The 25,209-nt window shown below is 45.5% G+C and overlaps 1 protein-coding gene and 2 long non-coding RNA genes across 5 annotated transcripts in view; 2 read left to right on the top strand and 1 right to left on the bottom strand.

Moving 5' to 3' along the window:
• Nucleotides 1-1,134: 1,134 nt before the first annotated feature.
• On the top strand, nt 1,135-8,815 carry LOC146763494 (uncharacterized). 2 transcript variants are annotated; one of them, XR_014952209.1, is made up of 4 exons: nt 1,136-5,044; nt 5,122-5,226; nt 5,319-5,577; nt 5,853-8,815. It is a non-coding gene; the product is annotated as an uncharacterized LOC146763494 (long non-coding RNA). The 2 variants fall into 2 exon arrangements; XR_014952208.1 differs by having other exon boundaries at nt 1,135-5,044; nt 5,122-5,577.
• A 4,754-nt stretch (nt 8,816-13,569) lies between these two features.
• Nucleotides 13,570-15,412, top strand: LOC110469386 (uncharacterized). The gene is made up of 2 exons (XR_002465234.3): nt 13,570-13,881; nt 14,657-15,412. It is a non-coding gene; the product is annotated as an uncharacterized LOC110469386 (long non-coding RNA).
• A 3,015-nt stretch (nt 15,413-18,427) lies between these two features.
• Nucleotides 18,428-25,209, bottom strand: part of NTN4 (netrin 4) — a 47,609-nt gene continuing 40,827 nt past the window's right edge. For both annotated transcript variants that reach the window (XM_021527964.4, XM_085569768.1), the window contains exons 9-10: nt 23,723-23,893; nt 18,428-20,137 (exon numbers count right to left, since the gene is read on the bottom strand). In XM_021527964.4, the coding sequence (XP_021383639.3) occupies nt 20,001-20,137; nt 23,723-23,893 (308 nt within the window). In that variant the 3' untranslated portion in view covers nt 18,428-20,000. The remainder of the gene's footprint in view (nt 20,138-23,722; nt 23,894-25,209) is intronic.

Consider the following 25,209-nt stretch of genomic DNA (forward strand, 5'->3'; position numbering starts at 1 on the left):
CACCGCAGTGAGGGCTCCGGGGGCAGCCAAGTGCGCTCTCCAGCCCTCTCTCTGCCCTTCGTGCAGACTGCGTGTTTGGAGTAAGCGACTCCTGGTTTTTTACGGCATCTGTGCATTGAATAGATGACATGAATGCACAGATTAGGTCAGTTCCTCTCTGTTGGAACTCAAAATGTCTCTCAGACATTTTTAGAGGTTCCAGGCCTTGGTCAGAAGTATTTTAGACCCTGGCAGGCAGCTGGAAACAGCTGTGATTTTGAGTCTGAGCCATGGAATGAGTTACCAACTTTGGAGGTGGAACAAGCAGTCACAAAAGGTTAGATAGTATAGTAAAAGTAGTTACAAAACAGAGGGGAAATTTTTTTAGTATTGTACAGGGGGGTTTTAACACTTGTACAGGGGGGGGTTTACTTTGTACATGGGGGCCAGAAGTTCTAAGATGGAGGAAAGTGGGCTGATCCTGTTCTTCCTCCTTCTTCTTCCTTGCCTCCATGTTCTTGGTGATGTTGGCACTCACAGATTGGTTTAGAGTAGAAAAGCACTTTGTAATATAGGTAGTAGGTATTGGGGGAAAACTATAAACGTGTAATACGTAATATATAATATAAAAGATAGCAGCAGCCCTGGGTGGGGGGAGAGAAGAAGAAGACAGCAGAAAGGATGTCAGGGTGTGTGTGAGCCTCTACCCAGGCCGCTGACCAAGCAGCCGCAGCCCGAGAAGACAATATTTTAGATAACTAACAATAAACTGCCTTGAGACCGAACAGCAAGAGCCTGCACAGTTTTTCTTTCGAAGCACGGGTTGGAGGAGAAATTTCACCACCACATGGGACCCCAGAGCAAGCCTGGGGTTCCCACACCTCTCCACCCTTGCTCTAAAATGGCAAGAAATTCCTTTGCGTGTGTCTCTCTTCACTCGCAGATGAGGCCACCGTGTGTGTGGCAAGATGAGTTCCCTGTGGAGGAGCAAAATGGTTGGAGCAGCATCGAAGAGCTGCAGATTACCCTGCCTGCTTGCTCATTTCCAGCCGTGCAGAGCTCTGCCACATTCACGCATTCGTCCCCAGCCACCTGAGATGGCCTTTAGGATCACTTTGGTGGCCAGTAATTCTGCTGTCCTGATTTTCTGGAGCTGTCTGCAGCATAGCAGAGCTCAGCTATGGCTTCAGCAAAGCCTTGTCACAGCTGACCCTGCATTTGAGAAAATCCTCCGGTTTGTAGGGATTTGGAGACCACTGAGAGCCTTCATCCTGCATGAAAGACACACTTTCATGTCTAATGTATGTGTATGTGTGTGAAAAGAACAAGTGTGATAGAAAATTTCCAGCAAACCACCTGGGCATACTTCTGCCAGAGGAGGAGGCAAGGGTACCAGGTGTGGCCAAAATGCTGATCGGGGGATTGGCAGTGTTTGGGACTGGCAGGATGACTTGGTGACAGTCACTGTGTGGGACAGAAATTAATCAGGCAACCATGGCTTCTTCTCTCTCATTGTTCAGTAATTTTTAAGACTAGACTTTTCAGCAACTGAACTTGCAAGACCTTTGAAAAGCCTAAGAAAACTTACAGTTTAAAATTTTGCCATAAGAGGGCAGTCTGAGATAACCACAGAAGCAAGTAACCTTGCAAGGACCTGAGTTTTTCTCCCTAAAAAAAAAAAAAAAAAAAAAAAAAAAAAAAAAAAAGGATGATTGATAGGAATTAATGACTTGTCTCATTCCGAAGTCTTAGATTAAACTTTAAAAAGGATTTTTGCAACTGGTGATATGAAATGAATGTGAAAGGAAGCATTTGCAGTAGACACAAATTTCTGTTTTCCTGGAAGAGACATAAAATGTTGTCTGAGTCCTGAACTTGGGAGTCAGGGGGATGAGATTTCCTCTTTGAACAGCTGTGTTCTCCTACTAGGAACACGGGTTTTGAATTTTAATTTTCCTTTCAGTGGAAAAATGATGTGGTCTAATGTGGATAATAAAACATGGCAGCACATGCTCATGGTGAAAGAGCAGAGTAACTGCAAGACAGGGATGGGACACTATGGCATCTTTAGAGAAGTGTTTATAAGGGGCTCTGAGGTCTTGCTGTTGAGAAGGCTGGTTTCTGCCAAAAGGAGACTGGCAGACATGGCCCTTCTAGCTCCTGCTGAGTTTCTTCCAGTGCACATAATCTCTAGTGTTGAAAATGCCAGCATGGTACAGGACTTCGAAAGGTTGCCTGCTGCTAGTCTGATTGCTGGGGTCTGGAAGACAAAATCTCATCCTCTTTAAGTCCCAGCTTATCTTTCTGTGGTTCTGGGCAAGGCACTTGTGTCCCCTAAGCATAAGCCCCTGAAGAATGGAGGCAGGATACTTCCCACAGTGTTTTTCAAAGACTGCCTCTTGCAGAGTGCCTTAAAATGCTGCCAACACTGCTCTTCCATGTCAGATATATAATGCACTGGCATTCCAGCCCTTGGTTGCTGTTGTTGCCCACTCCCTGGCACAAAAAGTGGAGGAAAAGAGGATTAGAAGTGCAGTGGCTGCTGCCTCTTCAAGGTACTGCCGAGGGACTAGTGGAGCAGTGGCAGCTAGGACAAACCAAAGTCTGGCTGGAAGCACCTCAGGTCCAGAACTGGGAGAGCTAGTGGGATGCCACCTCTTCTTCCTTCCTCTTCCTGGGCATCATAGTAGCTCAAAGCAAGTGCAAAACATCTTTTGTTAAAACATCCTTTTGCTGCGCTCTTTGTCCAATACATTTTACACTTTGTTAGCTCAGACAAATTAATTTGCTTCATGGTGCAGCTCAAGGGCAGCTGTTCAGTCAATAAAAAACTAAAAGAGAGCAAATGTTGTTTATGCCCTAGTATCACCCTGCAAGGCAAAACCAATCAAATTTGGCCCTTCCTGCAAGAAAAACCATGAAGGGAGGCAAACACCAGAGAGGGCTGGTGGCAGTCTGATGCTGGAGCACAGAAGCAGGCTACATTCAAACCACAGCAGCATTCAAAGGTGGGAGATTGAATCCCTGGCCTTCAGGCACAGGGTGTGAATTGCACTCCAGTGTCCTTGGCAGAGCCCAGGTGTCCCTCTCCTGCAGTGATGAGGTGACACAACTTGTCTTCTGGTAATGCACTGTTCTTGTCTTGAGCTCAATCTGTCCAGTATAGATCAACCAAGAACTAATTTTTTCTGAAATGAAGTATTGGTTTGCATGGGAATGGACAAGGTTACAGCAAACTACAACTGGAATCAGCCATAGCTTTCAGATGCAAAATTAACTCTGATTTTATTTCAGTACTTCCAGTTAAAGTTGTTTGCTGTGCATTTTTCTATGTTGCTTTTTAAGAGTAGAAACAAAAATTATATAAAATATTTGCTAGTCCCTCCTCAAGTCTGCTTTTACTATAGCATATAATGCATGGCATAAATTGTTAAAAGTAAAACACCAGATTGTCAGAAATAACAGGAGGAAGGAATTGGAAACTCCCCAAGATGATCCAATCCCAATAATCTGAAAAAAATCCCACATGAATTTCATGGATGTTCTAAGAAAGGAAGCAAGCAAGCTATTTTTTAAACTCAAGTTTACAACATGTATTACTTAATAAAACTGTTCCTGGGAAAATCTACAGTAAATCAATACACACCCCCTCTCACTGTAATTACTGTGTTAAATACAACTAAATGTTTAACTAGTAGTTAGAAATAGAGATGATCTTGTTTTTTATGAGTAGGAGGCAGATCTTTAATGAAAGTGATCCTTTGCTATTTCTGTTCACATTTAAACTTTTAAACTGAGAGAACATGCAAACAGCTTCACAGTCCAAAGAGAGCTTCACAGTCCAAAGAGAGTTTGCAGTTTGATATAAATGCACACATAAGCTTCATAGGAGCAAAGTGAACTCCTCTGCTGTATATGGGCAGATTCCTTAAATTAGTGCAGTCATCCTCACAGAAGTAAAAAATGGACCTGTCATCTCTGAGAAGCAGTTAGTCCACTGCTGTGCTCCCATGGGAAAGGGAAAGGCAATTTTCCCAACAGAAGGAATTGCTCCGTAATGTGAGAGGTCATTGAAATGCAAGTAACAAACCAAAACAGATGAAATATGTGCAAAGTAAATAGATCAAAGACATTGAGATAATTAATTATCGGCGGTCTAGTTCTCAGAGAAAGACGATTCATTCACAAAGACGCCACTGTACCCGACACTTCCCAATATTGGTGTCTGCAGCACGCATTTACTGATGTTTATAAATGAGTAAAGACAGAATTATTATGGCAGATAACTGTCTACCCTAAAAGTTTCTGGTTTTTTACCATAATGCCTTGGCCTACAAATAAACTCCACTACAGTCATAACATTTTTGTTTAAGAAAAAGTGCCAAGTCCATTTTTGTGTTTACTAATGTGGAAATTATGATGTCTATATGCTAATAATTTGTGAGTTTTCATGGCCATTTCAAAAGAAAACTCAATGGTATTTTGAACTCAAATTCTCTTAATTCTTAGTGCCTGGGTACCCATCTTTTTAATCCCATTAGCACAGCAGGCATATTTCTACTGCAAGGACAGCAAGCGTGGAAAAGATGAAGTCCTTTCAGCCAGTCCTAGTGCTGGCTCTTTGGCTGCCCACACATTGAGATGGCTCTCTTTCCCTGAGGAATTACTGGAATGATAAAGAATGAAGTGAATTTTCTTTTGTGCTGCACACCCTGGTCTGATGGGGACCTGAGCACCTTGAAGACACAGCAAAGCTTGTGGCTACAGGACTATTTCTGCAAGGAGGAATATGATATGAGCCAGGTGTGAGCAGTAAATGGTAGTTGCTCTGAGTCTGCAAACCCAAAGTTTTGCCAGGTGGGAGGATTTGCTGGGAGCAGGCAGTAAGCTGAAAGGCACCAGGAGTAAGGAGAGATGCTGATTGCTACCCAGGGGCAGCACCTGCCTTCTGCAGAAAACACCAAGAGCTTGTTTTAGTTGTTAGGTTTCTCTTTTTGAAGAGTAACATTTGAAGGATCTCAGAGAAGATACATGTTTCTCAGAGGATTTCTGAAGGATGCTGAAGGTGTTCATCCTACCTATTTCCAGCACATTTTTGTTGTGACCTTCAGCCTCTAATTTTTGTTTTTACTCCTTTAACAGGTGACTAAAGGCACAGGGTTGGAGGTACAGACCCTGTAATTTCCCCCACTCCTTAACAGAAAGCAACATCCCTTCCTGAGGAGAGGACTGTCATAACACAAAGGAGTAAGGCTGTGGTGGAGAGGTCAGGGCAAGTGATAGGAAAGGTCTCTCATGTCTGTAAATGTTAACAATTTGGGACTTTCTGTGTCCCCTAGAAACTTTTACTCCATTCAGGTGGGACCATGGTCTTGTGGAACTCCTGGAAGATGCATGGTGCCATGGCCTGGGATTTCACCTACTCACACAGGATCCATGAGCTCACCAAGGGATGAACCGGGTGACTCCACCAGCTGCGGCAGGAACAGTGTTATGGGAGAACAAAGGAGTGAGGGGACAACTGCCATGTTCCCCAAACACCTGGGGAGCAGGACTGGGAGAGAGGCCAGGAGGGCTAAGGAGGCTTGGAGGAGAGGGGTGAGTGATAGCCAGGACATGAAGGAAGAGAAGTGGGGACATCTAGAGAGAAGGAAAGTTCTGCTGTGGCTGTAGGAGCTTGGAAGGGCTCTGGGAAAAGTGGAGGTGCACAATATAGTGCTCCAGTTGGCTGTGGACAAGACTGGGATGATACCTTGACGGGAATGGAGGCACATGTGAGGGGCAAAATTGTGCTTTGCAGCATGTGAGATGCAGTGTTGGGTGGAATAGTCTTTCCTCACCATCTCCTTTCTTTTTTTGTTTCCAAAAAACAGGTCACCTGGATGGATGCATGCTCTTATGAATGGATGGATACATAATTCACAAGAGGTGGCTAGCTCATCCTCTTCCAGATTACCCCCCAGACAATTATATCCCAACTGACCATGTTCAAACCAGATGGGCTTTCAAGTCTGAAAATTTGTCATAGATTCTCTCTCCCTTTTAACAGCATCTCAGTAACTATAAAAATAATGTGGATAAGGCACTCACTATTTATATGAACATGGGGGATGCAGCCCATCAGCTGTGGCCCTTTGGGCCTCGTATCTGGCAAAGACCTCACCATTGTCAGCACACAACCACACCTCCAGCTTTAACACTCTCCCAGAATAATGTTCTCCCACCAAGTTAACAGAACGTAAGCAAAGGGATTTAAGGAGCAGCAAGCAAGTGATAGGGGACAAGTGAGAAGGCTTAGTTTACTTTGTTTAGCACAGACTCTTAATTTTAGCCATCACAAATATAATAAGGCCTTTCCTTTATTTATCTATGCAGCCATGGGGCAGAAAGGGCAGAGGAGCTTAAAAGACTTATTCATGCAAGCAGGGCTGCTGTGCTAAGTCCTTTATTTACATACTGCGAATGTGTTTCATTCACATTAATGCAATGTGAAGGGAAATGGATGCAAATTCTGTGTCTCCATCTCCGTGGAAGTACAGAGGCTGCCAGTGCAAACAGAGGCCAGTAATATTGCTATGTTCCCTCCACTAACTGGAAAACGCATCCACACAAAAGGGCTGAAAGTGTTCTCTAAGCCATCCCAAACAGAACAAAATTTGCTCATGTTCTCTGGCTCAGGGACTGCTATAAAAATTCTCCATCATCTTCCTGCCTGTTCTCTTTCAAGCAGAATGATCTCCCAGCTAAGGGAAAAATAGTTTGACATCATTGGCATTTTTTAAGAATTCCTGCTCCTAGTCTCTTCCTTGTGCCAGGAAAATTTGTTTTGCTGAACTTTGGTACAGTTTATGTGGAATATTTCCAGGCAGACTTTTGGGCTGTAGGTTGGTGAAACCTTGGTACAAGCACTGAAAAATGGCAAAAACCTGAATCATCTTTGCAAGGTGCATCTCTGAAGTTGTTTTCCTGTATCCATGCACCTTTTTCCTATTGATACCTGTTAGCCAGAAACAAAGTGGGTTTTTAAGATAAGAAAAATTAGAACTCAAGGCCAAAATAGCTTCTTTGCCTCCAGAAGCCTGTGGCAAAACTGAGGGAGGAGTGCTGCTTGCCAGGGTGCCAGCTATTCTCAGGGACTCTCCAGGAGGTGGAAGTGCTGTGGAAACCTGGAGAAAGCGTGGAAACCCTGCCCTAGGGTCATGGCCAGCTCTCACCAGCCCCTCCCAGCACCTGGGGTCATTCAGCAAATTCTGATGAAACTGTGACAGCAGCTTTTATCTTCTCTTGGAGGTGCCTTTGGTGCCATGCAGAAGTCCAGAGCAATGTGCCCCAGTCATGCTCAGCCACTGTCACTATGGATTCTTGAACCAGGGCTCTGTGCAGTGCCTTGGGTGCCATTGTGGGAGGACATCAGTAAAGCCTTTGCTGCTTCTGCATCGTGTCCAACACCAGCACCTCTTTCTCTCCAACTCCATAACAGACATAAATACTCAATTAATAATAGCCTGTCAATCTTACTGGGGATGAGTCCTGAAATAACACCTTTTCCCACACCCCTGGAGTGGGGTTTTTTGTGAGCTCTAATCAACATAAGGACTAACCTGCATCATGGGAACACCTATTTAAAGATATACTGTTTTTATCTGTTTCTTTTCATAGCCAAAGTACCTGGAGAAAGGCCAAGAGTGATTCTCAGGCATCTTTGAGCTGCTGTAGGAGAATCATGGGTAGGGGAGTTAGTGGGGTAGAGGATCAGTTTTATCTGGCTCACAGATTTACAGTCACTCTTTCCAGGAACGCATTCCTAACTACTCTGGTTCAAAAAGTGCATTTCTTTGTGCAGCCATCATTGCTTTCTAGCTAATTTTCTGATTTCTTTCCTGGCTTTAATATTTAAAAGGAGGATTCGTGCTGGGAAGTCACTGCTGGAAAGCTGCAGCCTTCCTTCTTGTTTCTCAGGGACTACCAAGGCACCAGAGACCAGAACACATGTTTTTCCTACTGCACTAAACATTTTGAATGTATGCTAAAAATGTTAATACACTATTGAAGGGCCTGGAATTTTTCCTTCAGGTGTGATGCCTTTAGGCCATTTGTGCTTCACACACGATTGCAGGTAAGGGCTTGTTACACTGCCAGAAACATGAACTTAATGAAAAGTTATTCACTCTTCTATTATAGTCAATAAGAGAGCTCAGCAGTCACTCAGCTGTAACACACCCTACTTTTTCCTCAAAAGCTTTGCTCTGGAGTCAGAGCTGCCGTGAGACTGAGGCAAGAAGTCCATCTTTCCTTTGAGGAAGGCCCCAAATGGGTGCAAACACTCCAGGACCATTCTGGTCACTGTGGGCTCCTGCTAAAGCAGACAGGAGATGTGCACTGAGCAGGAAGTGATGGGAGCAAAAGGAATGACCCCAAGGAGGAGAAGAGGGCACAGGAATAAAACCTCTTGACATAAGGGATGGTGGAGGCAAGGCACCAGATTTTGCCCTCTCTCTGACTGTGTACCAACATGATTTTGCTGTTAGGTCCTTGCTAGAGCTGCACAGCCACAGTGCCACAGTTCAAAGCAGCAGGGGAGGCTGCCCCGGTGGCTGGGGATGTTCCTGGGCAAAGGAAAGTTAGGTGTCCTATGGGTGCCATGTGTGGCACCTCTCACCCAGGGGTCTGGCAAGGAGCCCTACATCCCAGACATAGCCTGCAGGGGTCCCATTAGTCCCTGTGGCCCAGTGGGACCGTGGGCTCCTTCACACCAGGAAAGGTTAGTGGCACAAGCCCTTGTGCTTGGAGAAGCTTCTTACTGCTCTCAACAACTTTGCAGAAGTTGGCTATAAGTTGGCTGCTCAGGTAATACCCCAGTGGAATGTCCATCTCAGGGTTCCCTGGGTGACTTTTTGTTTCTCTCTGTCTGGCTTTGTCATCAGTTGGGGTGTGACTATTTAATTCTGATTGCATATCATTAATTAAAATAGTCCCATACTGGCTCACCTTTTCCTGAAGCTTCAGAGAGCCAGCAGGCTCAGTTCTCAGGAAGGTGCTGATCAATACCTATGAATAAGGGCTGGAGTTCTGCAGGATACTTGAATCAACATCAGATTTCATTTGGGTTCCTCAGTTTAGATTTAACTTCAGGCAATTTGAGGATGTTAAGGTACCAAAGGACACATTCCCAGGTAGCTGCACTAAACACAAAGGCACAGGTTTCCTTGCTGAATGTTGGCAGGGTCTTGTGTATCCATAGGCAGCATCTTGAAGCACAGTACAAAATCAGGGCCTCAGAGTTAATGAGAAAAATTCCTTTTGCGAGGAGATAAATCCATATGGCTTTGCGGAAGGGAAGGATTTTGGAGAGGGATCATTGGGCTAAGCTCTATGTCTGAAACATGCTGTATCCTCAGACCTCGCTGAGCTGCCTGGGATGTGTGTTCTTTCCCACCACTGTCCTCATCACCTTGCAGGACCGTGCCCATATTTTGACTCCTGAACGCGTGGCCTCAGCGTGGCCGGGCGCTGATCCCAGCCTCTCCAGCAAGCAGAACCGTGTTGTTCCGCCTGTCTGCTCACAGCTTTCGCCTTTCTTCTGTCCTCCTGCTATTCTATCGCTACCGTAAAATGCAGTTCTGACCTTTTTGTCCTCAGCAAGCTATTCATTTAAAATACAAATGATGTCCTCAAACAGCAGTCATTAATATGAGGCAGCAAATTCTTTTCTTTGTTCTTTATTGTTGATTTCCCCCCATTGGGAAACTGGGTGGCAGGAGAACTGCATAGCTGCAGAAGCAGCTTGCTAATTACATACTTTCAAATACTAATTTGTAAGGGTTGGATTGGTTAAAAAGGGAAAAAGAAACAAGGCAGGGGGTGATAAAAAAATGTCAAGGTTATAAACTCCACAGAAGCTCTCTAGCCTGGAATTTTTATTAATTCTTTAAATGTAAATTGCAGGCCCATGGCTGCACATCCATGCCTCCCGCAGAGTGCCAGGTAGCGTGGTGCAATTTGCCCTGCAGACCTTCAGTGCAGCAATCAACCCCAGGAACTGAGCTCTGCCCTTGGCTGCCCAGAGCAAGGCCGGCGAGGTGCCAGCCAGGAGCCATTCCCAGTGCGGACATTGCTCTCAGCTGGCGCCTGGCTGGCTGTGGGCAGCAGCCAGCCCCTGGCCCAAGTGGGGTCTGGTGTTGGTGGGGGCAGAAACCTGTCTGCCTTTAAGGAGCTGAGGTTTGGGGTGCTGTCACACAGAATCATTAAGTTGCAAGAGACATTCAAGATCATCGAGTGCAACCCAGCCCTAACACCTTAACTAGACCATGGCACCAAGTGCCATGTCCAGTCTTTTTTTAAACACATCCAGGGGTGGTGACTCTGCCATCTCCCTGGGCAGAACATTTGTACTTTATCACCCTTTCTGTAAAAAACTTTTTCCTAATATCCAACCTGTATTTCCCTTGGTGCAGTTTAAGACTGCGTCCTCTGGTTCTGTCAGCTGCTCCCTGGTGAAAGAGACCAAACCCCACCTGGCTGCAACCACCTTTCACAGAGTTGTAGAGAGTGATAAAGTCTCCTCTGAGTCTCCTTTACTCCAGGCTAAACAACCCCAGCTCCCTCAGCCATTCCTCATAGGGCTTGTGTTCCAAGCCCCTCACCAGCCTTGTTGCCCTTCTCAAATCAGCCTTGTGTCCTCGATTCTAAGGGAAGAGGTGAAAGAAGGTACTCATTAAGTAGTGACATTTTTTACTAAACCAAGAGGTACAGCTGAAAAGAGGCAAATCTTTGAGCACATGAGCTAAGATTGCTGCTCAGAGATCCCCCAACATGCATCCCCATACCTGCTAATGAAAGTGCTTACTAAACATGAACTGCAAGATTTCAGTGTTTTGTAATGTGTCTGGATGATTTGTATTGGAGAACAAAATAAGCCTTACAGATATTCAGCTCTTTCAAGTTCTTGAGTACTAGCTCTTGATAGGTTATTTGAGGTGATTATTATTTTGAGTGGTTGTCTTTTTTGCCCACTTCCAGGTTATGTCTTTGTACAGATTCTTCCTTGCCAACAACTAATGTTTGCTATTTCTCTTTGTAAAAGCAGAGTTTTGGATGCTCTCTTCGTAGAAGCTTACAGTGCCCATGCATAGTACTCATGCATAGTGGGGACATTTCTGCCTGAAGCAGCCATCTCAGTTCCATTTGGACATTATTGTCACTTCATTTCCTTTCTTGTCTCTGTTTCATGCAGTTTCTTGTTTGGAGAAGCTCCCTGTGCTCAACCTGAGCACCAGTACTGCTCTTGCACTCAAGAACCACGGCAGCCATCAGCCCCTGCACCCTGCAGGGATGTTCCCCCAGCACAGCTGCTGCTCACAACAAGGGTTCCCCAAAATGTGTGCTAAAGTGATCTGAATGTGGGAGAAAAGCAACCCTAAGGTCCCCCTGTGCTGCTCCTGCATGAAGGATGTGACAGAAACCAGTGCCAGAAGGACCCTCCCAGGGCAGCGAGGGTTGGAGGGACAGCATGGCACAGGGATCTGGAATTCACTGTCACGCTGAGTGAGCACAGCGGGCAGCGTATCAGCTGCTAAAGATACTGAAGGGCTCCAAGGCTGTGAATGCGAGGGAGACGAAGTCAAGGAAAAACTTTATTAACTGTGTTATTTTGTGTCTGTTTGCTCAGGACAGTAGCTATCTCTGTTTGTTCAGTCTCTTGTCACATGATGTGATACAAAGTCAAAATGGATTTTATTGTGTACTATTTTCATTAAAAAAAAAATCCCAAACCTTCCTACTATATGCTACAATAGATCACTGTTATTATTTCCCTCTCTGCTTAATAAAGTTATCATGGATGCATAGCAGCATCAAAGAAAAAAAAAAAAAATGTGGAGGCACCAGCTCTCTCAAAAATAACTTGTGTTTCATTGATGAGAAAAGGTCAGAATCATTGGCCAAGTCCCACAGCTCAAGTGGGCATGCAGTGGAAAGTACCGTAACTGCAAACTTGAGCAGGAACAAAATGAATATCTAATTATAACACATGCAAATGTTGTATTGGCTGGGAACTGATACCTGAAGGTTGTTTCTCAGTTTATAAAGGGCAGAAAAGTGGATCCCTTAACAGGAATCTCATTTTTTTTGAGTTTTTTGATGCTTAATATAATTGACCACTTCCTTAACAGTAACAGAAAGGATGAGTCAGTAATCTTTATGGTTTATTATTAAAATCAGGTTTAATCAGTGAGTGGCAGGGAGAAAATTGCATTCCTTAACATAACGTGGAAGCAAAATCCTTGCTTCCCCAGATGGGGGAAGCTTGGAGATTACCCATGTACGTCTATTTTTCAGGATGCCTTCAGATAAGCTACTCCTCAGAACAAACTGCGCTGCTGAGACACTGCAGGAAAAATAACAGTGCATGAATTGTAACATGAAGCAAGAAGTTATCACGGTTGTGAGTTCAAGTTTGAAGCTGGCATCCAGCTGGCAGAGACCGGATGACTACTAAATATGTCAACAGCCCCAGATTAATGCCAGGGTAGCCTTGTGAACAGGAACTCCTGATGGTGTTTTTTCTTGTACTGTTGCTATTTTAGTTCTTTTTGATTTCTCTCTATTTTGGATGTTACATAGAGGATAAAAAAAGACTCTGCTAGAGAAATCGGAGTCCTCAAAGGAAAAGAATGAGGATGCCAGCTGGTGACTCCTCCTTTGCCCCTGGCTAATATAACTGCACTGTATTTGATTTTTTCAAGTCACAGAAGGTTTAAATGACAGGTATAGTATAGCCTCAGTGTATGTCATCATCTGCTGGGTATTCAAGGATTTCTAAGGATTTAAGCTTGCCTGTTGTTTGAATACGGGATGAGTGGTGATTTCTGTTCTCTGGCATGTGTTGTGTTTCCCTGAGGGTGGAAAGGGAGACTGGAATTTAAAGTGATTCTCATTTACTTAGTATTTCCCTGTACAAAAGCAGGGAGTTTTCCAAAGCTCTCTGGAGTGCAGTCATTTGTGGAGAACAACCTGTGGCTGCTACCTGGGTTACGTCGGCATGTAACAATACCTGTCTGCCCCATGAATGTCAGACAAAGCTGTAATAAATCTTGAAGTTCAGGCAGTAAAATTAATAGGAATTGCAGAGAGCAGGACCTTGTCAGCTTCATAATAGTGCTATGGGTGGAAAAAAATTCTCGTGGTTTCCTTCAGGCTTTAGGCAACCCACCTACTGATGCTCAGTTGCCATTATGCAATTGTAAGAGTTTTGCTCAGAAGAATTCCGCTGCTGCTGCTTTTAGTGTGTTGAATAGCCACCAGCACGGAGCGCAGGCGAGGGAGCAGACCCCATGGCAGGCTGCGGCAGAAGCCGCACGGGTCGTGTCCTCCTCTTTCGGGGTGGCAGCTCTTTGCAGCGCCGCTTGTATTTTGTCGTTTCCAACAATGCTTTGTCATTTCAGAGGTGACCGGGGCGCAGCGGGGCCCGGGCCTCTTCCCTCTTCTGCCTTGTCCAGCTGATGGCTATCTGCAAGAGGTGGGGCGTCCTGTTTATGTCCCCGGCAGGGCTGGGAGCGCCGGCGCGTCCCGCGGCACCGCCGCTGTCCGGTCCCTGCAGCGCCGCCGCCGGGGCCGCTCCTCGGGGCCCCGAGGCCGGGCTGCTTGTCCGGGCCGCGGGGCATTGTATTTGCTGTGCCTTTCGGGGTTTCTGCCGGTCACCCGCCGCGACCAGGGAAATATTTCTATTCCCCCTCTGCTGCATAACTTGGCTTCTGTTTTCTTGTTGTTGTTTTTTTCCTCCTGCCTTTGTAGATGTTGGCTGCAGCCAGGGCCAAGTCACGGGGCAGGATGTGCTGCTTCTGCGGAGGTACTGACACGGGAATAAATGACACAGTTTTCTGGAACTTCTCCGGGCACTGCAAGGTGAGAATCTGTAACACAGAGTTGTCAGCTTTGCTCTTGCTCACAGTCCTGCACCACTCCACCCCCTCCTGACCCCCCAGCAGCATCCCTCCCAAAATGTGTGTGGCAGAGACATGGGTTGCTTACATTGCAGAGTGGCTCTGGGCACGTTTATTTTGCACACACAGCTCCACATGAGCATTTTCAACCCTCTTAGGCAACTGCAGGCTGCATGTGTTGCCATGACCAGGTTCAGACTCCCTTGATTCGGCCTCCCTGTTCCAGCCACAACAGCAGCTCTGGGAGTCCCTTTGAGGACCTGATCTGCAGTCAAGGAATGGCCTCTTCTTGTAGCTCTCTAGGGCAAGAGGCTGATCAGGTCCAGGCAGCCATACCCAGCAAAGGGTAAATGCTGAAGCTTCCTTGTCTCCTGTGGCTGGGGTCCCTTGTCACTGTATGTGCCCACAGCTGCAGAGGTGACAGTGCCCCTGCTTGGACCTCTGTTCTATTTAACTTCCCTTAAGCATTAGTTTAATCCCCTGCTTATATGCCAAGGCATCTTGCTGATGCTCCTCAAGCTGCACAAGTACCTGTGCATCTTTCTGCCCCCTCACCTGCCCCTGTAGGGCAGTGGGCAGCTGTAATGACCCCTCAGGGTACTCCTCAGTCTTTTCTGCAGCCCTGGAGGGACTGGGGAATCCTATCTCAACCACCATCTGCCACTGGTACCTCACTTTAGGCGAGGTGAATCTCTCCTTTTTGTGTATATGAAATAATGTTTTCTGATCTCCTACAGGTCTTACTCAGGTAAAGCCCAAGCAGAGATTATGCCACAGATTTGACCACACAGAGACTTCTTAAATGTTTGAGGTCCAGATGCAAGTGTGAGAAAAGTGTCCAGGTAGTACTTCGAGATATTTGGAGATACTTGGAGAACTGCATATGGCATTGTAACAAAGCTTGGGCATGATGACATTTTTCTGGGCAACAGGATTTGGTTGGGCTTAAGTGTACTCATGAGTGCATCACACCAGTGATACTCCACATGTTCAAGCAACCCAGCATTATTTTTGCTCAAAGGACACATAAGAATGATGGAGAAGTGAGGAGATGAGCTAGACACAGAGAGTGGCTCTCCCAATGCCTGCTGCAGCACTTTGGCCTCTTGGCCATGCTAACATTTTCAATATGCCTACAAGTTTCCCATATATAGTGTATTTCCCAGACTTTGAGCCTTGCTGAGGCATCACTGCCTTCCCTTGAAGCAATACAAGGCATTCATGAAGTTTCTGTGCTGAACTGTGGGAAAAGAGCAGCAAGAAACTATGACCCCTGGGTAAGAGCATGCTTTGGAAACACCATCATCAAAAAATCAACACATCAGCCCAGAAGGCCCACAGACAGCTGATCCCCTCCAGCCTTATCAGAGAGAGAGCTCCTGTGGATGCTGAGGCAGCAGCCACCGGACATTTTTGAGATGTTTATTCTATCCTGTGTTGATATTGAAGTCAATACGATAACTAAAAATAAAGATTAAAAAAAATACACTGCAGCTATTTGTTCCTGAATTGTTATGTTTACCCATACCAGTCCAGATTTCCATTTAGGCAGGCCTATAGTCCCAGATGTTCAGTCATTTTCAGCGACATGGTCATATCCCAGAAGATTTAGCCTGCTGGAGCAACTATATTAAACATTTCTGTAATTTTCCACTGTAACTGGAAGATTGCATTCCTCAGGGGCAAGCAATCACTGACTGGGTGGCCCTGTACACATGAAGGCAGCACAACCCTGAGTCCTCTCCAGCCTCTCACCATGGCAGGAGGGCAGGGCTTGGTCTGGGATGAGGAGGCTCCCATCAGTAGCATTTCCTAGGGGAGGGGCCCATGCTGCTGGGGACCCTTGGCCAGCTGCTGCTGCAGGGATGGATGTGGCTGGGCCTGCAGGTGGCTTCTCTGCTGACCCTCCTTGCATGCAGAGCCTGTAGGCATGGTTAGTGTCTGTTGATGTGATCCAAAGAGAAAAATAGTCTTTAACTGAATGAAAGCAGATGCTTCATCTAATCACCTCCTGCTTCCTGATGAGTGGGCTGGGCAGAGGTACCCATCACAAAGGCCCTGCACAGCTGGGGACACTCACCCTGCTTCCACGTACTGGTGTAAGGCCACCTCTCAGGGAGGATGTGGGGTGGCTCTGAGTACATCCTCCTCCAAGAACCCAACTTCAGGTTAGGGAAAACTAATGGACAGATCTGTGTGGCTTATTCTGCTTTCTTCCACAGATAGCAGTGGTGGCAGAGGACAGTGGAGAAAGCCACAGGGGTTTAGTGGCTATTCCTGACAATACTTTTGGCACAGGATTTGCCTTGGAGAGTGAGTGCAAGGAGGCATTGAAAACTAGCTGGAGCCAGGTGTTCCCTTCTCTGTGCCAAAGCACCCGCTGAGAGCTCATGTGCCAGAGAGTGGAGTGCTCATGTCCACCAGAAGGAGTGAAAGAGGTGTCCTGTGAGTGCCTTGGAGGAGTACAGGTTTGGGTCAGATGCTGCTGTTCTGGAGGGGCTATGGATATTGCTGTGGATAGCCAGGGTCAGTGCTGTGGTGGCAGCTGGTTCCAACACACCTGCCTTACCTCTTCCAGCCAAGCCCAGGTTACCAACACCACTCCCTCCTGCAGTGCTGACAGACAATCAGGAGCAGGCAGCCCCAGCCCCCATCACTGATCCCTGGCCACTGCTTACATCTGGTCTCCAGCCTTGGAAAATGAAGACTCCACCATGCTTACTTCAGCAGCAGGGAGGTACTTGTTCTTTAGGTGCAGGTGGGGGATAAGGCCGGCATGAGGATGCTCTAAGGAGAGCTGTGGCAATTGCCATCTTTGGTTCCTGAAAATCCAGCACTCATCTCTTGACAGAAGCAACACAATCCAGAAAGGGCAGCCTGGCCTCAGGGGGGCAGTTCTGGAAGAAAAGCCCTTTCTGTGAGTGCTGTTCTGCCATTGATTTTTGTCACACAGAAGGACTGGTAAAGGCATTGCTACTCTAGGAATCATCAAGCAACACATCTACTCTTCAGACATCCTCTTCTCATACACACGACAGAGGGGAGTAAACAGATAAACCAGGCAGGCTGCTTTCATTTACTCACTGAGCTGCAAAGACTTAGTGTCCAAAGAAGCTTTTCTTGCTAAGGAGGCCCTGGCTGGCCATCTTGTGATCTCATATGAAAAGAAGGATAGAAAAGGTCTAGAGGGCAAGTCCTGTGAGGAGTGGCTGAGGGAGCTCGGATTGTTCAGCCTGGAGAGAAGGATGCTCAGGGGAGACCTTTCCTCTCCCTACAACCACCTGAAAGAGGACAAGACAAGAGGACAGTCTTAAGCTGTGCCAGGGGAGGTTCAGGTTGGATATCAGGAAGAATTCCTTCACAGTAAGATGTTAAACACTGTAATGGGCTGCCCATCCCTGGAGGTGTTCAAGAAATATCTAGACATGGTACTTAGTGCCATGATCTATCTGATCAGGTGGTAATTTATCAAAGCTTGAATTCAATATCAGATATCAGATGTCTTTTCCAACTCAACCGATTCTGTGATTCTTTGATGTCCAGCTCACCCACTCCTGGTAATGGGACATTTCTTCCAGCCAAAATCCCCTGACAGAAATTTCTCATGGGCAAATTTACCCCTCAGAAGTTAGCCCCTTTCCTCCATAAAGCCATCAGTGCCAAGCCTAGGACAAGAGTCAGACAAGATTCTATAAGCAGCACTGCTGACAAAACCATCCTGAATTCCTACAGTGCTTGAGCTGGCTGGGTCAGTGGGATCACACCCTCCAGCTTTCACAATGTCATATGAATCACCTAGCCATTGCAAATATATTTTTAGTTGCATTAAAATAAAAGGAAGCTAAAAATGTGTCAAGCAGGTAAACACACAGGTTTTAATCAAAACAGAGCTATTGGAGGCTCTTGGTCTCCGAGTGCCTCCATAGGAGAGTCTGTCCCTGCACTCTCCTCCACCAGGGAGATGGGTGCTGCAGCAGTCACTGATTAACCACCCACCCAGGGAGCTGCTGCCCACACTGTGGATTATGTCTTGACCCCCTGGCCACTAATTTCTGATGCTTGACTTCACTCTGCAGTGTTTCTGTAGACCTTTTGCCACAGCACTTGTTTTCCACAACCTTTTGTTTCCCCTTAGTAGTTTCAAATGTAGGGAACAAACCTTATTTCTGCCGTCCCCGACTTGCTTCTTATAAGTACTTGCTCTGCAGCTCAGCCTTCAAGACTGTGTGGAGGCAAGGATCTGGCCAGCTTCAAAAAATATTAGGTACAAGTCCCCTTCTTATGAGAAGAGCTTATAAACTTCCCAAAACAAGAGGTGAAATGGAATTTTTGTGAGACATCTATGCCACTTTGCTTTCTACCATGTGTTGCATTTTACCCCTCAACCAGAGAGGAAAATTTTCCCCATGGCAGCTTCTCCTCACCCAGTGCAATCTTTGCTTGTGCTCTTTCACGCAGACATGAAGACCCTGCTGCCATTGGCATAAACAGTAACAGGAGAAGAAGGTGTTGAAATCATATTATATTTATTACATACATGAGATACAAAAACAAATTACCAAAATAGCGTCTTTTTTTTTTTTTTCGTGTGTGTGTTCACAGGACCTTGAAAGAAAAATACATACTTAGAGTGGTTTGGTAGACTAGTGACTTTTCTGGTGTTGTATGTCTTCTTTCCCCTCACACTCATGAACAAAATACACTCTATGCAATGTGGTTTAAGGATGCTTTACAGAAAGGATATATTTTAGTGCTGAAAACCGCAGTAAACTGTGCTATATTTCATACTGGTGTTAATGAGGAAGTATAATGGCTGTATATATTGCAAACACAGAAGAAAACAAATAAAATGTTCAGTTTTAAATACTAACATAAAAATAAAATAAACTCCAGGCCCACCATGAATTGCTGGGTTGTGATATGTAAATGCAAGTCCTTTCTGTTTTCTGCATCCACTCCTTTTCCTGCAGTCAAAGTTTTTCTCCTCTGGCAATTGCATTTTTATCTCAAAGTCTCTTCTCCCCACTCTGCTTGCAAATTATTGCTGGAGTCCTGCCCATGGGGTCCAAGTGCTGGTCTGAAGTTGAGACTTCAGTGCAAATACTTTATCTTTCAGATTGCATCCTCAAATATTCTGAGTGGCCAGTGCCAGGCTGGCCATTCCCTTTATACTGTTAACGCTGTCCAACTGCGGGGGGTCCTCAGGAGTGCTTCTGTTTCATGGAGTTTTTTTCATGTGCCACCTTCAAATTCTTCTTTCCCCAACACAATTAGACTTTCCTGCACCATGAAGTGGCAGGTAGTAAAGTGCTTTATACAATGAAATATTTACACTAGGGCTAGGTTCATTTTTTAACACTTCAAGGACAAAAGCTCAGAGGCACTGCACCCTCTGCAGCTGGCTCTTCTCTGCAGCCATGCAGTGGGTGGCCTCTGCCCTACATCATGCCTGTGCCAAGGCAGAGGGATTCAATTCATTCCAGCAGCTCTCTCCTCAGCAGCATGAGCAGAGAATCTAGCCCTTGAAACCTTCAGCAGGGCAAACAGGTTAAAAGCAAGGGGCACCCAATTCTCTTCAATGAGTGCCATGTCCTAACCTGTAAGGGGGTGTTCCTAAAGAGTGGTTCTCATTGCCACGCTGGTGGCAGCACCTACCCATTGCCTTCCCCACAGCATCCTCTAGGAGCCCCTGGAAGTCACTCAGGATCCACAACAGTGGCACTGGCAGTGGTTTGCTTCTCAGCAGTAGCTCTTCTAGGGTGGCAGTTTAGTCTTGGATGATCAGTGGCTTCATGGGAGTTGTTCCACCATTGCACTGGAGCGAGACAAGCATACACCACTCTTCCTTTTGTTTCCCTCAGCATAACAATGAGCAGGGCTCAGGGTGAGGCCCTGACAAGGAAGCTATAGGCAAGTGAAAGAATATTGGCCAGAAAGGGTTAAATTAGCGCCTACAACTCTGAATGCCTCACTACATGTTTTGGCACTATTTTCTTACATTCCAGTTTTCATGCTAGAGGTCTCTTTGTGGAGGCTGTTGCATTCTGTGCATAAAGAAATGCCCTAGGCAGTTGCACACCTCTAGTTGCAGTCTCTTTTCAAAATATCCAAGACCTTTCTTCCAAGAGTTGACTTCCACTGATGGACAAAACTTTTCATGTTGACAATGAGTCTGCCTGTTCGGACGTCCTCGTGTCCGGCCACAAGATACTCCAAGCCTGCAAACCAGCAAAGTGGTCAGGGACTGCACAGTACCATCCATGCTTAAGAGGCCTATTGAGCTGCAAATTCAGCCTGGATATCTAGTCCCATGCAAAAAAGCACTTACATAAAGAAATATATATATTGACTCTCACATGTATCTATATATCTATAGCTCTATCTGTATCTATGGCAAAATGACCCCTGTGGCTACTTGTCAGAGAAATGCAGTACAAAATCGTGACTTTGTGAGCTTCTAAATATAAATGAAAGCTGAACTCTGGGGGCGGCACTGCAAGTTTTTACACCTCTTCTGGGAACTGCTATTACCTTCATTTGGCAGCCATCTGCCTCACTTCTCCCAGAATAAATATGGGCCTGGAAATCAGTTCAGTGACTTCAAAGAATGGAACAGTGCAGGACAGTCCAATGCTTGGTATCTTGCTTGGAGTGGCCACTGGCTCCTCAGAGGCAAAGGCATGCCAGACCCCAATGAGAGGCAACACTAAATGTGCTGGCAGCAGTGCCCTAGAAGAGCCTGAAGGAGTGGCTGTCACCCTGAAAAGAACTGCTAATTTCTGCCTCTGTCAGATGTTTAGAGACATGACAGCAGAGTCTGACAAAGCCTCAACTGGTTGTCCAGAAACAAATAGAAAGGGTTGGAGTGTATCCCTATAGTGAGTGCCCTGCTGCAGATCTTTCCTCAGGCATCTGTGCTTGACTTTCAGGAGACAACTCAAAAAAGTGCTTGGAATCAGATAACAACTGCTGAACAGGGGGATAGAGCAAAGCCTTTGGCTTGAATTAGCTAAAGAAGCACTGCCACAGATCCAAACAGCCTAAGTGGGCCACAAATGTGCCATAAATGGGGATAAGGAGGATAATCCCTTTCATGGTAGGAGGATCTCCCTGCCAGGGTGAGCATGCCACTGCAGCACATTTAGGGTACAGCCAGCATTAGACCCCTCCTGTACCGACTCCTCACATCAGTCTGGTGCAAGAACATGCTGGTGCAAACCAGGCATGGGAGATGGGCCTTTCTTGGTGCTCTCAGCCATCCCACTCCATCCTGGCTGCAGCTTGTGTTGTCTTGGGTTTCCATTTTGCAGTCCAGAAAAAAGGGAGAGTGCTTCCCAAGTTAAAGGTCAAGCAGTATAATTTGCTTTCTACTTCATCTGAGTTTTTGGGCACACACATACTCTCTTGGGCCAAGTAAACACAGGATATGTATGTGGCAGCATTGCCCTTCAAAAGACATTAATTTTGGCCAAGTCGATCTTGCAGTTAAAAATATCACTTTTCAAGGGTTCCAAGATTTATTTCCCTTGAGAGAGAAATGTGGTGTGCACACTCAGAGAGCAAGCAAATACTGCTGTGGTTGCTGACTGTATAGGGCTTTCTAGATTTTCAACCTGATGCTTCAGAACTGTAAAATTAAAATGAGTCAAATGACTGAGATGTCACAAGCCAGGACTTGAGGCTGTGCAGTTTGCCCTGGCAGGCTGCTCTCTGCCTCTCTGACTGTGCTCAGCAGAGCCATGGAAGGGATGGGATCCTCTTACCTTGCAAACAGGTGAGACCTTTAAATCTTTCAGCCCAGTGTCCCCCAGAAGCAGAATCTGCCTCTGCGTGTGTGTGAGGAGCACAAGGTGTGCAAGGGTGGTGAAAGGGTTCCCCTTGTGTGAACTTAAGCACGTTTTTCATCTGAAAATAGCCTGCAGAGATTTGATAAATGTTTTCAGGGTTTTTTTTTTTGCCTTGTCAGAGCCTTTATGAGCCTACTCTCCTTTTGGTATCCCTTTACTTCTGTAAAATAGTATAAAAACACATCTGTCTTACTTTTACCTTTATCTTTGATCTCCTCTATGTTTTTGAAGATGTGATTTCCATTATAGCTGTATGTCAGAAAATCGTTTCATGTCAGCTTGACTTTTCATCCATCTGGTTTTGGTTTATTCACCTGTAGGCCATAAGCTCTTACTACGATAGAGGGTTGAATCTACTAATATTTTATTGCAAGCCACTCAGAAATGAATGTGGTAGCTAAAGAAAATAATGAATTTTAAAAAAATAATCTGGGATCTTTTTTTCCCTCTTTGACATTATTGAATCTTAAAGATTCACTCAATAGATTTTCTCAAGTTTCCTATTAGCAACAAACATCACAACTTCTTTTCAACATGAAGGTTGAGACTAATTTATACTCATGGGATCAGCAGCTGTATTTCAAAACAATACCAAGCTTTGCAGTGAGAGCTGGCAAGGACGTAACAAAGGAGTAATACCTGATGTGTCACACACCTGGACTGTCACTAAGGACAGTTGCATCTCCCTCTTTCTGTTGTTGTCTAAGAGACCTCCACTGATTCAGTGATTAATGCTGTCTTTTCATCTGTTGGGGAAAATCAGTGAAGCTCCTCTGAAGTTAGTCAAGTGGCAAATCTGGGTGTCAGGTGTGGGGCTGCCCTGCAGGCTCAGTTTTGGACAGCTTCCATTGCATTCCTTCAGGTTCATATTAAGGCAGCTGCATCTGGGCTTTCTTGCTTGAGTTTTCATTGGATATGGAAAAATACACCAGCTATAGCTATTTGATTAGTGATTTATGGAATTCCCGCAATATCCAAAGTCTTAACTGCACTTAAACAGTAGGCCCTACCTAATGCTGCTGATTCATCTGACCTTTGCACCTGACAAGACTTCCTAGCTACAGCTGTGCTATCACAGCAGCTTTCCTTCAAAACCAATCACTCCTGAGGACATGAAAGAAGGCTGCAAACACCTCATCAGTGAATAACCTTTCTGCATGACCCAGCCCCACAGACAGCCCTGTACCCCTTAGTTCCTAGTGCTGCTCATGAAAGGGATGTCCCAGCACCTACATCAATGCTTCCATTGCCAATTTCCCAGTGGTGCATACACCTAATGGAAAGAAAGCCCTTTATTTGAATTAGTTGGCAACTGATCATTTATCTTGGAGTTGTAAAGAGAGGTGTGTCAGCTGGAGCTTAGTTTTGCTCTGTGGAAGAAATCCCTGAACCTGCATGTCCCTGTCAATATTGGAGACTGCATACATTGTTTAGACACCATTGCTTATACTCCATTTCAGTGAAAGAAGACAAGAAAAAACTGTGGAGCTCTCCCCTCACTACATAAGAAAGTTTCTTCCAAATCTTGTAGATATATCTGTGTTACTTTCAAAGAGAAATCTCCCCTTGAGCTTAGATTAGAACTTCAGTAGAGTATCACAACTCAAATTATATTTAAATGTGTTTTTACAGATTCAAATTATCTTTAGCTTTGAAGGATGTATAATGCAATTGTGGTGTGATGTGCACCTCCTCTGGGAACAGAGACTGGTAAAACAGAAAGCCTGTTACTATGCTATGTGAAGAAAATGTGTGTTTCAAAGTCTATAGGATGAACCAAGCTTTCGCTACGAAATTTCAGCTTGATGGAGATTGCTTGGAATCCAAGTGATGTAACAGACAATAATTTTTAATCAGCACCGGGCTGCAATCCCAGTTCATTGGTATGAGAGGATAGAGGGGCATGAAATCTGTGTATATGTGGTGGCAATGTACTGTCCAGGGAGTCAAACTTACCAGGATTGAGGATGGGACAAGTGCAGCCTCTGTTAGTCCAGGATTCAGGGTAGAGTGTCCTCTTGCCCCGGAGGATCTTCAGCTTTGTAGATTTCAAGACTTTCTTGATCTTCACACTGACTTCTGCATGGGAGCCTTTGTCATGAGCTGACAAGATCTTTGTCTTGATCACTGGGAACACAGGAATTCAAAACCAGGAATATACAAACTCTTTACAGGGTTGGTTTTTTTTTTGTGTTTTTTTTTTTTTGTTTTTGTTTTTGTTTTTTTTTGTGGGTTTTTTTTTTTTTTTGGTCTAGTGCTGGTGTCTGGCTGAAGAAGTGAGGAGGACAATTGCTTTGTTACAGTAGAGTTAGTCCAGTGCTCCTTGCTGGGGAGCCCAGGATCAGAGCAGCAACTGAGAATCATGTATGTCCCCACAGCCACGGGCAGAAATACTGCCAGCTGTTTTGGCCATGGCCCCTGGAACTGCCATGAGAGTGTGAGGTCAGATTTTCCCCCAGAGTTCAGCAAACCCTCTGTGTTCCTTATCTCTTTTGGAAATCAATTGGATTTAGGGATGGACCTGGAGGCTTTGCTGGCCTCAGCCTCATCCCACCGTGGTGCCAGGCCTGCTGCTTTGCAGAGCTGCCAAATCCAAATTCAGTGGAGGAGAACAAGACATTGGTGGGGACCAGGGCAAATCAGGGAGTATTTTGAGCTCACTCATACTCACACTTCCACCACTTGACATTCCACTGCTGAGGAACTGAGCCCCTGTTTGGTGGAGGCTCAGGGCTCAGTTCCTCCACCTGACCTGAACTGCTAGGTATCCCCATATGGTGGTGCTTTATTCAGCACTCACGTTGGGAAGCTCAGGGCAGCCTCTCACAGTGTGACCTCCGAGAGCTCATGATGAGTCCTGTAATTCATCTGTCTCTCTAGTTTAGCTGACACTTTCACATGTTGACTGATGAAAGCAGGAGAAGACTGAGTGCACTTTAAATAAGATTTATAAATTTAGAGGTTTTGTGACTTATTTTTTTTCAGTTTCTTATCTTTTGCAAGATTAAACACAGTTGCTATCATGGTTGGGAAGCAAAACAGACAGAATCACATTTTTTTCTTAATATCACTAATCCAGGGCTACATTTCAACAACTGGCAACCCCTTGAACTGCACTTCATAGGCTACTCTGCAGCCTGCAGAGGTATGGGCTATCTCTCTGTGCATTTTCAACTTCAGTGTGAGATGAAACAGGTGCAAGAGACCCCTGCAAGAGATTCCTTGTGAAGGAAGGGAGTGCTGCATAGAGCATTCCTTCCTCTGCCATAGTATGAAGGAGGCAGTTCATTGGCACACAACAGGGAGGTCTTGGAAAACAAAGTGCCTCTTCTCATTCATTTAAATCCAAGACACATAGACAATATTATCCCATTGCAACAGCTGAACTTTGTTGACAGCTGGAGTTCCCAGTAGCTATTGGAATTGTTTTATCCATGGAGTGG

Source organism: Lonchura striata, chromosome 1A (assembly GCF_050655825.1).
Source record: "Lonchura striata isolate lonStrDom1 chromosome 1A, ASM5065582v1, whole genome shotgun sequence".
Classification (NCBI taxonomy): Eukaryota; Metazoa; Chordata; class Aves; order Passeriformes; family Estrildidae; genus Lonchura; species Lonchura striata.